Raw genomic sequence first — 13255 nt, 5'->3', positions numbered from 1 at the left:
ACCCAGTATCGGATCCACAATGAACCTGGTTTTGTTGGGCCTCAATTGCCTCGCAATTCTATGGTGTTGGAGTCGCTGTCAAAAGGGCCAGGAGTACTAGGGACTATGCCTCGGCACCTTCAGCCAGAAAAGCTACAACCCTGGATTCTTTTGGGAAGAAGATGTACCAGGCTTCAATGCTCATTTCCTATATACAATCGTACCAGCTCTTCACGAACATCAATTTGCGAAACTTGGTGTGACAATTGTCGGACTTGGTGGATGCGCTCCCTTTGGAGCAGGCCGAGCCTTTTTGCCAATTGGTCAAACAGCAGAAGACGTGTTGAAAGTTCTTGGCCAGAGACACTTAAGATTCTTTTGATGTGGCATCCAGGATCTGTGCTCAAAGTATAGCAGTGTACAGACTCTCATGGCTGTATGTTTCTGACTTGGAACACTCTGTTCAGCAGTGGTTTGCGGATGCCCCTTGCTGGGGAGAGAAGCTTTTTTTGAGAGAAGTTTGAGGCGGTTGCAGACCAAATCAAAAAAGACACTGATACTATCTCTTCTCTTTCCCTCTGGGCGCCTTTTTCATCCACCACCTTATCAAGAAGGGTTTTCAGCAAGCCAGGGAGCGGTCCCTACTACTAATGTAGGCGTAGGTACACTTCATCTGCTTGTCAGCTTACTGAGGCTCAGCTGCAGCACACTCATTCACGTCAGCACAATTGCCTAAGGCCCCTGCTGCTCTCCAGTCAAAGCAAGGGACGAGTTTTTGACTGGCTCCAGCAGAGCATAACCGTAGTAAGAGTGTCCGTCCCGGATGACTTGCCGGTTGGAGGGAGGCTAAAAAATTTTCACCAAAGGTGGCCTCTTTTATAACCTCTGACCGGTGGGTTCTTCAAATAGTCCATCTCGGATACGCCTTCAGTTGGAATCAAAGAGCTTCAAATTGCCCACCGAGAGCTCATTCATTCTGCTCTCAGCACAGGCAAGTACTTGGCAGAGGAGCTCTCCACCCTTCTGAAGGTCCATGCAGTCGAACCCGTTCCACCAGGAGAAGGGCAGAGATTCTATTCTAAGTACTTCCTTGTGCAAAAGAAGACAGGGGAGATGTCCCATCCTAGACCTAAGGGCCGTGAACAAATTTCTAGGCCAAGAAAAGTTCAGGATGGTTTCCCTGGGCACCCTTCTCCCAATGATTCAGAAAAAACGATTGGCTATGCTCGCTGGACTTAACTTTCAGCCCACCAAAAGTATCTTTGATTTTGGCTTGGAGCACATCACTTTCAGTACCGCATATTTCCTTTTGGCCTTGCGTCAGCTCCCAGGGTCTTCACCAAATGTCTAGCGGTAGTTGCAGCATCACTACGCATACTGGGAGTCAATGTGTTCCCGTATCTCAACAATTGGCTGGTGAAGAGCACTTTGGAGGACGGTGCTCAGGAGTCCATGCAGATAACTATTCGGCTACTAGGTTTTGTTTTAAACTACTCCAAGTCCCACTTGTGTCCTGTCCAGTGATTGGAGTTCATAGGTGCCCTGCTCGACGCACAGAGGGTTCGTGCCTACCTCCCGGAGACGAGAGCAGACAATCTTGTCTCACTGGTGTCCAAGGTTCGTGCCTCTCAGCAGGATGCAGCTCAGCAGATGTTAAGATTGCTGGGCCACATTGCTTCCACAGTGTATGCTACACCCATCACACGTCTTTACATGAGATCAGCTTAATGGACCTTGGCTTCTCTGTAGTATGAAGCCACAGGGAGTCTAGAAGATGTCATTCAAGTGTGCCCAGAGCTTGTACGCTCTTTTCAGTGATGGACAATTGGATCTAATTTGACTTTGGGACTTCCATTCCAAATTCCTCAACCTCAAAATGTGCTGACAATGAATGCATCTCTTCCGGGATGGGGAACTCATGTAGATGGGCTTCACACTCAAGGAGTTTGGTCCTCCCAGGAAATGAATATTCAGATCAACCTCCTGGAGCTTCAAGCGATCTGGAACACACTAGGCTTTCGGAGATCGGCTATCTCACCAAATTGTTCTCATCCAAACAATGAGGTTGCAATGTATTACACCAACAAGCGTGGGGGGAGGCACCGGATCACACCTGTGTCAGGAGGCTGTCCAGATATGGCATTGGGCGCACCAACATGGCATACTCCTTCGAGCCACTTATCTGGCGTGCACAAACAATACCCTGTCTGACAGACTGAGCAAGTTAATGCATCCGCATGAGTGGTCTCTCAATATGTACATAGCCCGCAAGATCTTCCGAGCGTGGGGCACCCACATGGTAGATCTTCTTGCCACTCAGATCAACCACAGGGTCCCTCAATTCTGTTCCAGGCTTCAGGCCCACGGCAGATTAGCATGAGTTGCCTTCCTTGTCAGTTGGGGGACAGGTCTTCTGTATGCATATCCTCTGATACCTCTAGTGGGAAAGACTTTGTTGAAACTCGAGCAAGACCACAGAACCATTATTCTAATTGCACCGTTCTGGAAGTTGGAGTGTTTTCCAACCCTCATCACACAGGACAAAGGATCACTCCTACATCCCAAACTCCAGTCTCTGTCTTTCACAGCTTGGATGTTGAGAGCCTAGAATTTGCTTACTTGGATCTTTCTGAGGGTGTCTCCCGAGTCTTGCTGGCTTCCAGGAAAGATTCCACTAAGAGGTGTTACTCTTAAATGGTGGAGGTTTACCTTCTGATGTGAGAGGAAGGCCTTAGATCCCCTTACTTGCCCTACACAGACCCTGCTTGAATACCTTCTACACTTATCAGAGTCTGGTCTCAAGACCAAATCCGTAAGGGTTCACCTTGGTGCAATTAGTGCTTATCATCAACGTGTAGATGATAAGCCCATCTCTGGACAGCATTTAGTTGTTCACTTCATGAGAGGTTTGCTATTGGCAGAATCCCCTGTCAAACCTCCACCAGTGTCATGGGATCTCAGTCATTCTCACCCAGATGATGAAAGCTCCTTTTAAGCCACCAGATTCCTGCCATCCGAAGTACTTGACCTGGATGGTCGTTTTCTTGGTGGCTGTTACTTCAGCTCATAGGGTCAGTGAGCTTCAGGCCTTAGTGATGCACTTTATACTAAGTTTCATCACAACAGAGTAGTCCTCCATATGCACCCTAAGTTCCTGCCAAAGGTGGTGTCGAAGTTCCAGCTGAATTGGTCAGTTGTCTTGTCAACATTTTTTCCCTGTCTTAATGCCCATCCTGATGAAAGCAGCTTGCATACCTTGGATTGCAAAAGAGCATTGGCCTACTACATGGAGTGGACAAGGCCCCACAGAGAGTCCGCCCAGCTTTTTGTTTTGATCCCAACAGGATAGGGGCCATTTCAGTTTGGCTGGCAGATTGCATTTCCTTCACTTATGCCTGGGCTGGCCTTGGAGGGTCATGTCACAGCTCATAATGTTGGAGCCATGGCTGCATCGGTAGCCCATTTGAGGTCTGCCTCCATTGAAGAAATTTGCAAGGCTGCGACCTGGTCTTCAGTCCACACATTCACATCATGCTACTGCCTTGAGCAGGATACCCGACGCAACAGTGGTTTGGACAGTCAGTGTTGCAGAATCTGTTGGGGGTCTAGAATCCAACTCCACCCTCTTAGGCCCATTTTATTCTGTTCCAGGCTGCATTCTCATTCAGATTGTATATAGTGTCAGGTTAATCTTAGTAATGTCCTCGTCGTTGCAAGGCCCAATTGACCAGTGTTTGTTGTTTTGGTTGAGCCTGGATGCTAGGGATTCCCCATTTGTGAGAAGATTGAAGCCTGCTTGTCCTCAGTGAAAGTGAAGATACTTACCTGTAGCAGGTATTCTCCGAGGACAGCAGGCTTTATATTCTCACAGTCCCGCCCACTTCCCCTTGGAGTTGTCTCCTTGGTTATTTTTACTTTTTACTATAGTATTAAACCGAGGAGACTGCATTCTCGTGGCGGGCAGGAACAAAGCTCTCTCTACTATGGAAAAAGCCAGACCGGGCAACACAGATAGGTGTTGACCACTTGTGAAAATATGAAGCCTGCTGTCCTCGGTAAGTATCTTCGCTCTTTTCTTTGCTAGTTTTTATTAATAATTTCCCCCAAAATAATTTGTTTCCAAAGAAAAACTTACCTGGCTGGTGACAAACAGATAAATTAGATTGCATCTGATTTATCCGCTTCTCACTGGCCAGAGAGGTTTCTTTTCCTTATGTCCAAAGAATCAGTTCGTATTTTTGGGTTGTACCCACCTGCCAGTAGGTGGAGGTATTAAGTTCTAATGAACTTGCCATAAAGGGTTGCTTTACTTCATTTAGATCTCCTTTAAGTGGTAGAACCTTGCTGTGTAGCTCTTTTGGGTTCCTGTGGTGGGCTCCTAGCCTCTTCCTGAGCTTCTGGGACAAAGGCTTTTTATCTCTTAACCCAGTGGTTCCCAAATCTGGTCCTGGTGGCTTGAATATTCTTGAGAGAGACTGACATGCAGGGGAGGCAGTACATGCAAATCTGTTGTGAATATTCGTTGTTGATATCCTGAAACCTGACTGCCTGGGGTTCCTCCAGGACCAGGTTTGGGAACCAGTGTCTCACCCTTATGGATGTAAATCTGGTGGTGCCAGGTCCCTCCTCTTCTCCCCCCCCCCCTCCCCCTCCCCGTGACTTCTCCTTATTTTTTAAAAAAAAAAGTTTTTTGTGCCTGGGAATCACACACACACACACACATGCATGCATAGAGGTTCCTTTTTTTTTTTTTCTTATGTCTGCGGTTTAATGCTGTTCTGGTGTGGCAGCCATTGAACAGCACCTGGGCAGTGCACAATATGTTGGGTAAATCTGCACTGTTCTGGTGGCCTCTGTAATGACAACTGAGGGTTATATGGCACCAGCAGCCATGTTGGGTACTTCCCTTCAGGTGTCTTCCGTACAAGCAGCTGTCGCTTTATGTTCACACAGCAAATTCCTTGTCCACTAATCCTGTTTGTTTCAACGCTGCTGCATATACATTACATTACATAATATCATTTATGTAACCTTGGGGTCATCTTCGACTCCTCCCTCTGCTTCTCTGCACATATTCAACAGATTGCTAAAACCTGTCGTTTCTTCCTTTATAATATCGCCAAAATCCTTTCTGAACACATCATCTACTAAGCTAAGCTAACACGCTATCAGAACCCTCATCCACACTCTCATCACCTCTCGCTTAGATTACTGCAACTTGCTTCTCACAGGTCTTCCACTCAGCCACCTCTCTCCTCTTCAATCTGTTCAAAATTCTTCTGCACGACTAATATTTCGCCAAAGTCGTTATGCCCATATCAGCCCTCTCCTGAAGTCATTTCACTGACTCCCTATCCGTTTCCGTATAAAATTCATTCTCCTCTTATTGACCTATAAGTGCATTCACTCTGCAGCCTCTCACTACCTCTCCACCCTCATCTCTCCCTACACTCCTTCCCAGGAACTCCGGTCACTAGGCAAATCTCTCCTAATTGCACCCTTCTCCTCCATCGCTAACTCCAGACTCTGTTCCTTTTATCTCGCCGCACCTTATGCCTGGAATGGGCTTCCTGAGCCGTTACGCCTAGCGCCATCCCTGGCCGCCTTCAAATCCGGGCTAAAGGCCTACCTGTTTGCTGCTGCTTTTGACTCCTAACTTGTCACTTGCTCGTAACCTTGTCTTACTCTCTTCAATAGTCCCTTTCCCTGTGTGTCCTTCTGTCTGTCCTACCCTTATCCCTTATTGGTCCTGTCTGTCCGTGCTGATTTAGATTGTAAGCTCTTTTGAGCAGGGACTGTCTTTTCTTCATGTTCAATTGTGAAGCGCTGTGTACGACTGGTAGCACTATAGAAATGATTTATAGTAGTAGTAGTAGTAACATCACGCACATACCATTTCTGGTTCAATGTGGCTTATAAGGTAAGAGGCTAGGAAGCATATTTTCAAAGCACTTAGCCTTCCAAAGTTCAATAGGTTTCTATGGAACTTTGGAAGGCTAAGTGCTTTGAAAATATGCCTCTAGGCATACCTAGGACAGATTATAACAGAGAGAATCAATAAAGGTCCATTAGAATTGTCTACAGCCCTAAGTATTTCAGGAACAAATGGGCCTTCAACATTTTACAGAAGCATCCATAGTTCAGTTCTATCCTAATCAGGTGTGGGAGATCATTCCAATGGTTGACTGCCTGATAGGCAAATGTAGCAAAAAAAGTACTTTTTATAGATTAACCTCTTTGGACTGGAGAATTAAGAATTCCTAACAGACATTTCCTTAGCGTCCCTCCGGACCGGCCCAGGATTGGACTGATAGGTTGTGCACTCCTTCCAGCAGGTGGATACAGAAGTTCTGACTCTTGGAGCCAATAAGAGCCCTGGCCATGTGACCCCATACTCAGTATTCTCAGTCTCCAGCAGGTGGAAGGAGGTGAGCCCTCAGTCTCCTCTCTATCCTTGTCTCTTTTTCTGTATTAAAAAAAAAATGCCTCTTCATCCTCTGTGCACAGGTTCTCTTCTTTGTGGGGAAGACTTGGATAATTTGGTTCACAGTTTAGAAGAAATTAAGTGTGTCTGGTCGTTTGTTGCTGCCTGTTAGAGGGCAGGGGCGTGACTTTCAGCTTTATAGGCCAGGGAGAGTGTCCTATGGTGCATAGATCTTGAATTTTTTTTTCCAGAAGAGCTCAAAGAGGGGGCAGAGACTCCAGGGGTTCCTTTCCAATCCCCCCCCCCCCCCCGTCCTGCCATGAAGGATTTTGGGTCCAACCTTGAAGTCCCTGTGAGCACGTTTAACACAGTTTTATTGGAGATGTGGGCCCAGATTACCTCTGATCAGTTGGTGCTTTGAGATGGGTATTCCTTAGAATTTGCTTCATCTTCCCAACACCTTTTTAGAGTCTCCTTGTCGCTCCCAGATCAAGGCAAGCGAGGTTCGGGATATGCTTCAAAGGCTTCTCACTTTGTAGGCTGTTTGTCCAGGTCCCTCCTCAGACGTCAGACAAGGTCGTTACTTTGTTGTCCCGAAGAGGGAGGGATCTTTCCGTCCTAGAGATCTCAAGGCAGTCAATCGATCCATCCGGGTTTCCTCTTTTCGTATGGAGAAGGTTCGGTCAGTCGTAGTAATCCGGGCCGGGGAGTTTTTGACTGTGCTGGATTTGACAGAAGTTTACTTGTATATTCCTATTCGTCCCGTTCATCAGCATTTTCTTCGGTTTGTGGTTCTGGGCAGCCATTACCAGTTTCATGCATTTCCATTTCGGTCTCGCTACAGCTCCTCGCTGTGGTGGTAGCTGTGGCTCTTAGAAAAGAAGGCATTTTAGTTCATCCCTACCTAGACGATTGGCTAGTCAGAGCAAAATCATATCGCGAGCCTACAGGTTACGGATCAAGTGGTCCAGTTTCTCCAATCCCTGGGTTGGGTGGTCAACTTTCCCAAGAGCCGCCTAGTCCTTTCTCAGTCCCTCTACTATCTAGGAGTTTCCTTTGACACGGTTCATGACAGAGTGTTTCTCCCTCATACCAGGATCCACAAATTGCAGGCCCAGACTCAGACCTTTCTTCGAATAACGGTTCCCTGTGCAAGAGATTATCTTCAGGTGCTGGGCTTGATGGCAGTAACGATAGCTGGTGCCATGGGCCAGGGCGCACATGAGACCTCTTCAAAAGTTGCTTCTTCCCAGATGGTCACCGCAGAGAAATTCCCTAGTGGAGAAATTGCCTTTGAGAACCCGGGAATGCAGCAGTCTACGTTGGTGGCTCCAGATATTCAATCTATCCAGGGGAATGCCTTTGGATCTGCCGCAGTGGACAGTAGCCGTGACGGATGCCAGTCTCCGAGGTTGTGGAGCTCACTGTCTGTCAGTACGCTCAAAGTGTGTGGTCTCGCCAGGAGACCTCCTGCTCAATCAATCTCTTGGAAGCCAGGGCAATTTGGTTGGCTTTGGAAGCATTTCGCCCTCTGAACTTGGGCAAATCGGTGCGCATCCTGTTGGACAACACCATGGCGGTGGTGTATGTCAGTCACCAAGGGGAAACGAAGAGTCGTCTCTTGAAACGGGAAGTAACGCAACTCATAAGTTGGGCAGAGAGCCATCTGGTTGCCTTCTCGGCATCGCATGTAGCAGGGACGGCGAATGTTCAGGCGGACTTTCTCAGCCGTCACACTCTGGACCTGGGAGAATGGTCCCTCGAGCACAGGTGTTTAGAGCAGTTATGAATTGCTGGGAACAGCCAGTCATGGATCTGTTTGCCTCAAATCTAAATGCAAAAGTGCCTCAATACTTCTGTCGAAGGAGAGACCCCAAAGTGATCGAGGTGGATGCTCTTCTTCAGGCCTTGCCGTCTGGACTTCCTTTATGCCTTTTCTCCTTGGCCTCCTGGGGTATCTAATTCAAAGAATCGGGGCACAGAAAGGTCTTGTAATCTTGATAGCTCTGGATTAGCCCCTCAGGCCATGGTATGCTGATCTCATGCACCTTCTAGCCAACCTTCTGCTCAGACTTCCAGATTCTTACTGACTTAGTTCAGGGTCTGGTGGTTCATCCAGACCCAGCTCGATTTTTTTTTTCTTCTTACGGCTTGGCCCTTAAGCGGGCTCAGCTTACAAAGCGAAGATTTTCCGATAATATGATTGCCACAATGCTTCGTTCACGTCGTCGTTCTACTTCTCTTAATTATATTAGAACTTGGCAAGTGTTCGAGGCAGGGTGTTCAAATAGACACATTTTCCCATTTCATGCTTCAGTGCTAGAGATCTTGGATTGCTTACAGCAGGGTTTTGATAAAGGCTTGGTGCGCACTTCTTTAAAAGTGCAAATAGCAGGGCTCACTTGTTTTTGAGGGTGTCTTTGGGATAAGACTTTGTCTAGCCATCCGGGTATTTCCTAGTTCCTTTGGGGTGCGAATCTTCTATGTCCTCCTTCTAGGGTGGAATTTGAACTTGGTCCTATCGGTTCTTACTAGGGCACCCTTTGAATCCTTGGCTTCCTGCTTTCTAAAGGGTTTAACTTTTAAAAGTCTTTCTTGTAGCTATTGCCTCGTCTAGGAGAGTTTCAGAACTGCAGGCCCTTTCTTGTCATTCTCCATTTTTGCAGTTTTCTAAGGCATGGGTTGTTTTGCCACCGGTTCCCTCATTTGTCCGTAAGGTTTTATCTCAATTTCACTTATCTCAGTCAAATGGTTTTGCCTGTTTTGGGTTCTGGGTCAGAGGAGCAGCGCCGTTTACGGTGTTTGGATGTCAGAAGAATTCTGAAGCACTATGTGAAAACGACTGAGAGCATTAGGCACACGGATCATCTGTTTGTGTTGATTGGAGGGTCTCATAAAGGTTTGGCAACATCTAAATCTACCGTTTGCAGGTAGCTTAAGGAGATGATCGTTTCCGCTTACTTGCTTTTTGGGAAACCTGTTCCAGAGAGTGTAAAGGCGCATTCGACCAGAGGCCAAGCTGCGTCTTTGGTGGAGCGTTTTCAGTGCCTGCCTTAGAAATTTGTAAGGCAGCTATGTTGTCCTCCATGCATTCGTTTTCTAAGCATTACCGGTTGGATGTTCAGCGTCGTCAGGAGGCAGTTTTTGGTCTTAGCGTTCTTACAGCGAGATTGCTAGGGTCCCTCCCATGAATGTACTGCTTTGTTACTTCTCATCAGTTGCATTCTGGGCCGGTCTAGAGGGACGCCGAGGAAAGAGAAATTAGATCAATCTTACAAATTTGCTTTCATTTAGTCCCTCCAGAGCGGCCCAGATCCCTCCCAGTTACTCTGAGGACATTTGAGTTTTTTCTTGTAGTCTTCTGTCTGTGGAGCTGCTTTGCGAATTTAACAGAAAACCTTTTTGGTTTAGTTGAGACATATGTTCCTTGGGTAGTATGTCCTGGGTGGCTGCTCAAGTTTCCCAGGAGCGCAGAATGAGCAGTCTTCTGCTTTGTTAAAATAATACTGAGTCTAGTTACAGTTGTCCAGGGTGCTTATTGGTGCTCTCTAAGAGTTTTCAGTCTCCACCTGCTGGAAGGCGTGCACAACCCATCAGTTGCATTTTGGGCTGGTCCAGAGGGACTAAAGGAAAGCAGATTAGCAGGTAAGATCGAATTTCTCCTTACTTCTTATGACCCTTTGATTGCCAGACCTCCAGGGACAAGGAAGTACTATATCTGATTGTAACTCACTTAGAGCTACTACTGAAAAAGCATGAGAAATACAAAGCCGCCTTCCTTTACCCGTTTACTTAACTCCGTTTACTAAGCCACTATAGTGGCTGCTATGCACTAATGCCGACACAGCCCATTCACTTTAAATGGACTTTGTCAGTATTACTGTGAGACAGCCGCTAGTGTGGCTTAGTAACCAGGGTGGGGGGAGGCTTAGTATTCTGTGTGTGATATATTTTTCAATAGGTGACTTTTTGGCTTGTTCGCTTTGTTTGGTTTTATGTTAAATTTTGTACACCACTTTGAGTCACCTTATTAAGTCTGTGAATGCAGTCTAAAAAAACAAATGAAACATTCAGTAGATTACTCCCTTTTCACAATAATTTGTTGTCTTAGTAATTAGTGTGTTTTGTTTGTTTTTGTCTCATCCTTTTCCAGCAAAGAAGATGAATAATCTTTCCTTTAGTGAATTGTGCTGCCTCTTCTGTTGTCCACCGTGCCCAGGGAAGATTGCGTCTAAACTGGCTTTTTTACCTCCTGACCCTACATATACACTGATGTGTGATGAGAGCGGCAGTCGCTGGACACTTCATCTTTCAGAACGAGCAGACTGGCAGTACTCTTCTCGAGAAAAAGATGCTATTGAATGTTTCATGACTAGAACCAGCAGAGGGAACAGGATTGCTTGCATGTTTGTACGCTGCTCCCCTAATGCCAAGTATACATTGCTCTTCTCACATGGAAATGCTGTTGACTTGGGTCAGATGAGCAGCTTTTACATAGGACTTGGTTCTCGAATTAATTGTAACATATTCTCCTATGATTACTCTGGATATGGAACAAGCTCTGGGAAACCAACAGAGAAAAATCTGTATGCTGACATTGATGCTGCTTGGATAGCTCTCAGGACAAGGTAAGCAATGACTTGCACATTTTTTTTCTGTCAGTATACAGTTGCAAATCAAGACAAAAGTAGGGGAGGACCAATCAAAGCTCAAAGAATATGATTTATTAATTGGACTTGAAGCAGATTTGCGTTTCAGTGTGTATGTGCCTGCCTCAGTATATCTTTATCTCCAGCAGGTAGTAGACAGCTCTTCAGCAGCTCCTGGATTCTTCTGTTGGGGCTGCTCCTGTCTTGTGGGCCAGTTGAGTGTGGGGGGTGTCTGGCTGGTAGTTCCGACTTTGGGGATATACTCTGTTCTGGGTTCCTGCTCCACTCTGTGCCCCTTGCTTCACAGTGTCCTTAGCTCTAGCCTTCCTCACCATTTGGGGAGGGGGGGAGGAGAGAGCTCCTTTTGCCTAACTCGGCATTCAAAAAAGAGGACAACGGGGAGAGATTGCTGGGAGGACCAGGCAGTGCAGGGATTCCCTGTGCTGCTTATCGCTGTGGTTCTCAACCTGTGTGCCGGCCAGTCAGCAGGCTGCTTGTGTTGGGAGGTCCTCCTGCTGACTGGGAAGCGCTGGCTGTTCGGTGAGTGTTCCCTGTTCTTTCTTTGGCACGGGGGTCCCGTGAAATTCTTATGATGGTGGAGGCAGTTAAGAGATGTTCCTGCTGCAGTAGCAGATGCTCCGCAGTGTGTTGCTGCGTGTTCGGAAGCTGTGGTGGAACGCGAAGACACTGTGTTTCCCGATCGGCATCTTGAGGCATCTCTGAAATGCACTTTTGAGGTATCAGCGCTGGCCCTCCAGACCTCTTACCTGTGGTTCTTACACTGCCAGAGCCTGCCTTAGCTGGTTTCAGCAGGCGCTCGAGCAGAACCAGTATGTGAGGCCTTGCTTTGGAGGCTCTTCTTCCCATATGGAGTCCTGGCTTGCCAATTTTGCGTACTCCCTGTATGATTTTGTGCATGTCTTGTCCAAACAGATGGCATTGGTGGTGTGTTCCCGCCATTTGTTGTGGCTTTGTCATTGGGCTGCTGACATAGCGTTTAAGCAGCGCCTTGCGCATCTGTCCTTTCGAGGTAAGCTGCCATTTGGCGAGGACGTGGAGAAGATTGTCAAAGACTTGGATAACTAAGTCTCAGAGGCTACCCAAAGATAAATCTAAGTCCTCATCGAGGGTCGGGTCTGCTAGACTCTGCTTTCGGGAGGCTCACCGGTTCTGGCCAGGCTGGGTGGCGGGATCCTTCCAGTGCCCTCACTTTCTACTGCGCTTTTCCTTCAAGGTGATGGGCGACTTTCAGGGACTACACCGGTCGGCTGACTCGCTTCTACGAAGAATGGACCAAAATCTCTTCTGACCAGTGGGTCTTAAATATTGTCTGAGAAGGTTATAAGCTGGAATTCGCCTCTCCGGTGTGCAAGGTGTTTCTGGAGTTCCATTGCACCACGGCCTTCAAATGGGCGGCGGTCCAGGCCATTTTGAAGGTGCTACTGGATCTGGGGGCAATGGTTCCTGTGCCCCCTCCTGAGGTTCACTCAGGTTGTTATTTGATTTACTTTGTGGTCCCTCGAAATGGGGCTCCTTTTGCCCCAGTCTCAATCTCCGGAAACTGAATCAGTGTCTCTCAGTGCGACGTTTTCGCATGGAGACTCTCAAATCTGTCGTGGCAACAGTCTAACCAGGGACGTTTCTTACTGCCCTGGATCTCAAGGAGGCCTACTTGCATATCCCTATTTGCCCGCCGCTGCAGCGGTTCCTCCGTTTGGCATCCTGGGACATCATTTCCAGTTTTGGGCCTTGCCCTTTGGCCTGGCTATAGCCCCGCGCACTTTTTCCAAGGTGATGATAGTGGTGGCAGCGTTTCTTCGCAAGGAGGGCATCAGTGTACACCCCTGACTTGATGACTGGCTGATCCACAAGGATTCAGAGTTTGAGAGTCACATGGCCACTGGCCGAGTGCTGGCCCTGTTAGTTGAATCTACCAGAGAGTCACCTCATACCAACTCAGCCCTTAGAATACCAGGGAGTTCGATTCTACAAGGTTCAGGGCTGTATGTTTCTGCCGGACGGCAGGTGGGCCAAACTTCAGGCGCAAGTAAGCAACCTCTTGCAGTTATTGAGATCGTGAGCATGGGATTATATGTTTCTGCCGGACGGCAGGAGGGCCAAACTTCAGGCGCAAGTAAGCAACCTCTTGCAGTTATTGAGATCGTGAGCATGGGATTATGTTCAAGTGTTGGGCTCAATGGCT

General features: G+C 47.4%; 1 protein-coding gene across 2 annotated transcripts in view; it reads left to right on the top strand.

Annotated features, from left to right (window-relative positions):
* ABHD17B (abhydrolase domain containing 17B) overlaps nt 1-13255 on the top strand; it is a 62264-nt gene that overhangs the window by 12625 nt on the left and 36384 nt on the right. For both annotated transcript variants that reach the window (XM_030193861.1, XM_030193862.1), the window contains exon 2: nt 10557-11031. In XM_030193861.1, coding sequence (XP_030049721.1) covers nt 10557-11031 — 475 coding nt within the window. The remainder of the gene's footprint in view (nt 1-10556; nt 11032-13255) is intronic.

Source organism: Microcaecilia unicolor, chromosome 2 (genome assembly GCF_901765095.1).
Source record: "Microcaecilia unicolor chromosome 2, aMicUni1.1, whole genome shotgun sequence".
Taxonomy (NCBI): Eukaryota; Metazoa; Chordata; class Amphibia; order Gymnophiona; family Siphonopidae; genus Microcaecilia; species Microcaecilia unicolor.
The sequence above is the reverse complement of the archived record's forward strand: the minus strand, read 5'-3'. Positions and strand labels throughout refer to the sequence as shown.